Here is a 516-nt window from a genome sequence, read left to right on the forward strand (position 1 = left end):
CTGTAGGGGGGTGCTGGGCTCTGTGGTGGGTCCCCTGTAGGGGGCTCTGTGGTGGGGCCCCTGTAGGGGGTGCTGTGGTGGGGCCCCTGCGGGGTGCTCGGGGTGAACGCTGGTGTCATGTTCGTCCTCCAGGGAAGATGTTGGTCCTGGACTATATCCTGGCGGTGACGCGGAGCTGCGGCAGCGACAAGCTCGTCCTCGTCTCCAACTACACGCAGACTCTGGACTTGTTCGAGAAGCTTTGCAGAGCGAGAAGGTGAGAAGAGGACCTGTCACTGCGCCACACAGAGCATGACACAGGAGCCGGGTACAGCCGGGTTATACTGCGCCACACAGAGCATGACACAGGAGCCGGGTACAGCCGGGTTATACTGCGCCACACAGAGCATGACACAGGAGCCGGGTACAGCCGGGTTATACTGCCCCACACAGAGCATGACACAGGAGCCGGGTACAGCCGGGTTATACCGCCCCACACAGAGCATGACACAGGAGCCGGGTACAGCCGGGTTATAC

The 516-nt window shown here is 62.0% G+C and overlaps 1 protein-coding gene across 1 annotated transcript in view; it reads left to right on the top strand.

Moving 5' to 3' along the window:
* The window catches only part of LOC108803735 (DNA repair and recombination protein RAD54-like), a gene marked incomplete at its 3' end in the record, with an annotated part of 20917 nt that overhangs the window by 19161 nt on the left and 1240 nt on the right, over positions 1–516 (top strand). The window contains exon 10 of the mRNA XM_018575551.1: positions 133–256. Coding sequence (XP_018431053.1) covers positions 133–256 — 124 coding nt within the window. The remainder of the gene's footprint in view (positions 1–132; positions 257–516) is intronic.

Source organism: Nanorana parkeri, unplaced genomic scaffold (genome assembly GCF_000935625.1).
Source record: "Nanorana parkeri isolate BGI_ZX_2015 unplaced genomic scaffold, ASM93562v1 scaffold4110, whole genome shotgun sequence".
NCBI classification, from domain to species: Eukaryota; Metazoa; Chordata; class Amphibia; order Anura; family Dicroglossidae; genus Nanorana; species Nanorana parkeri.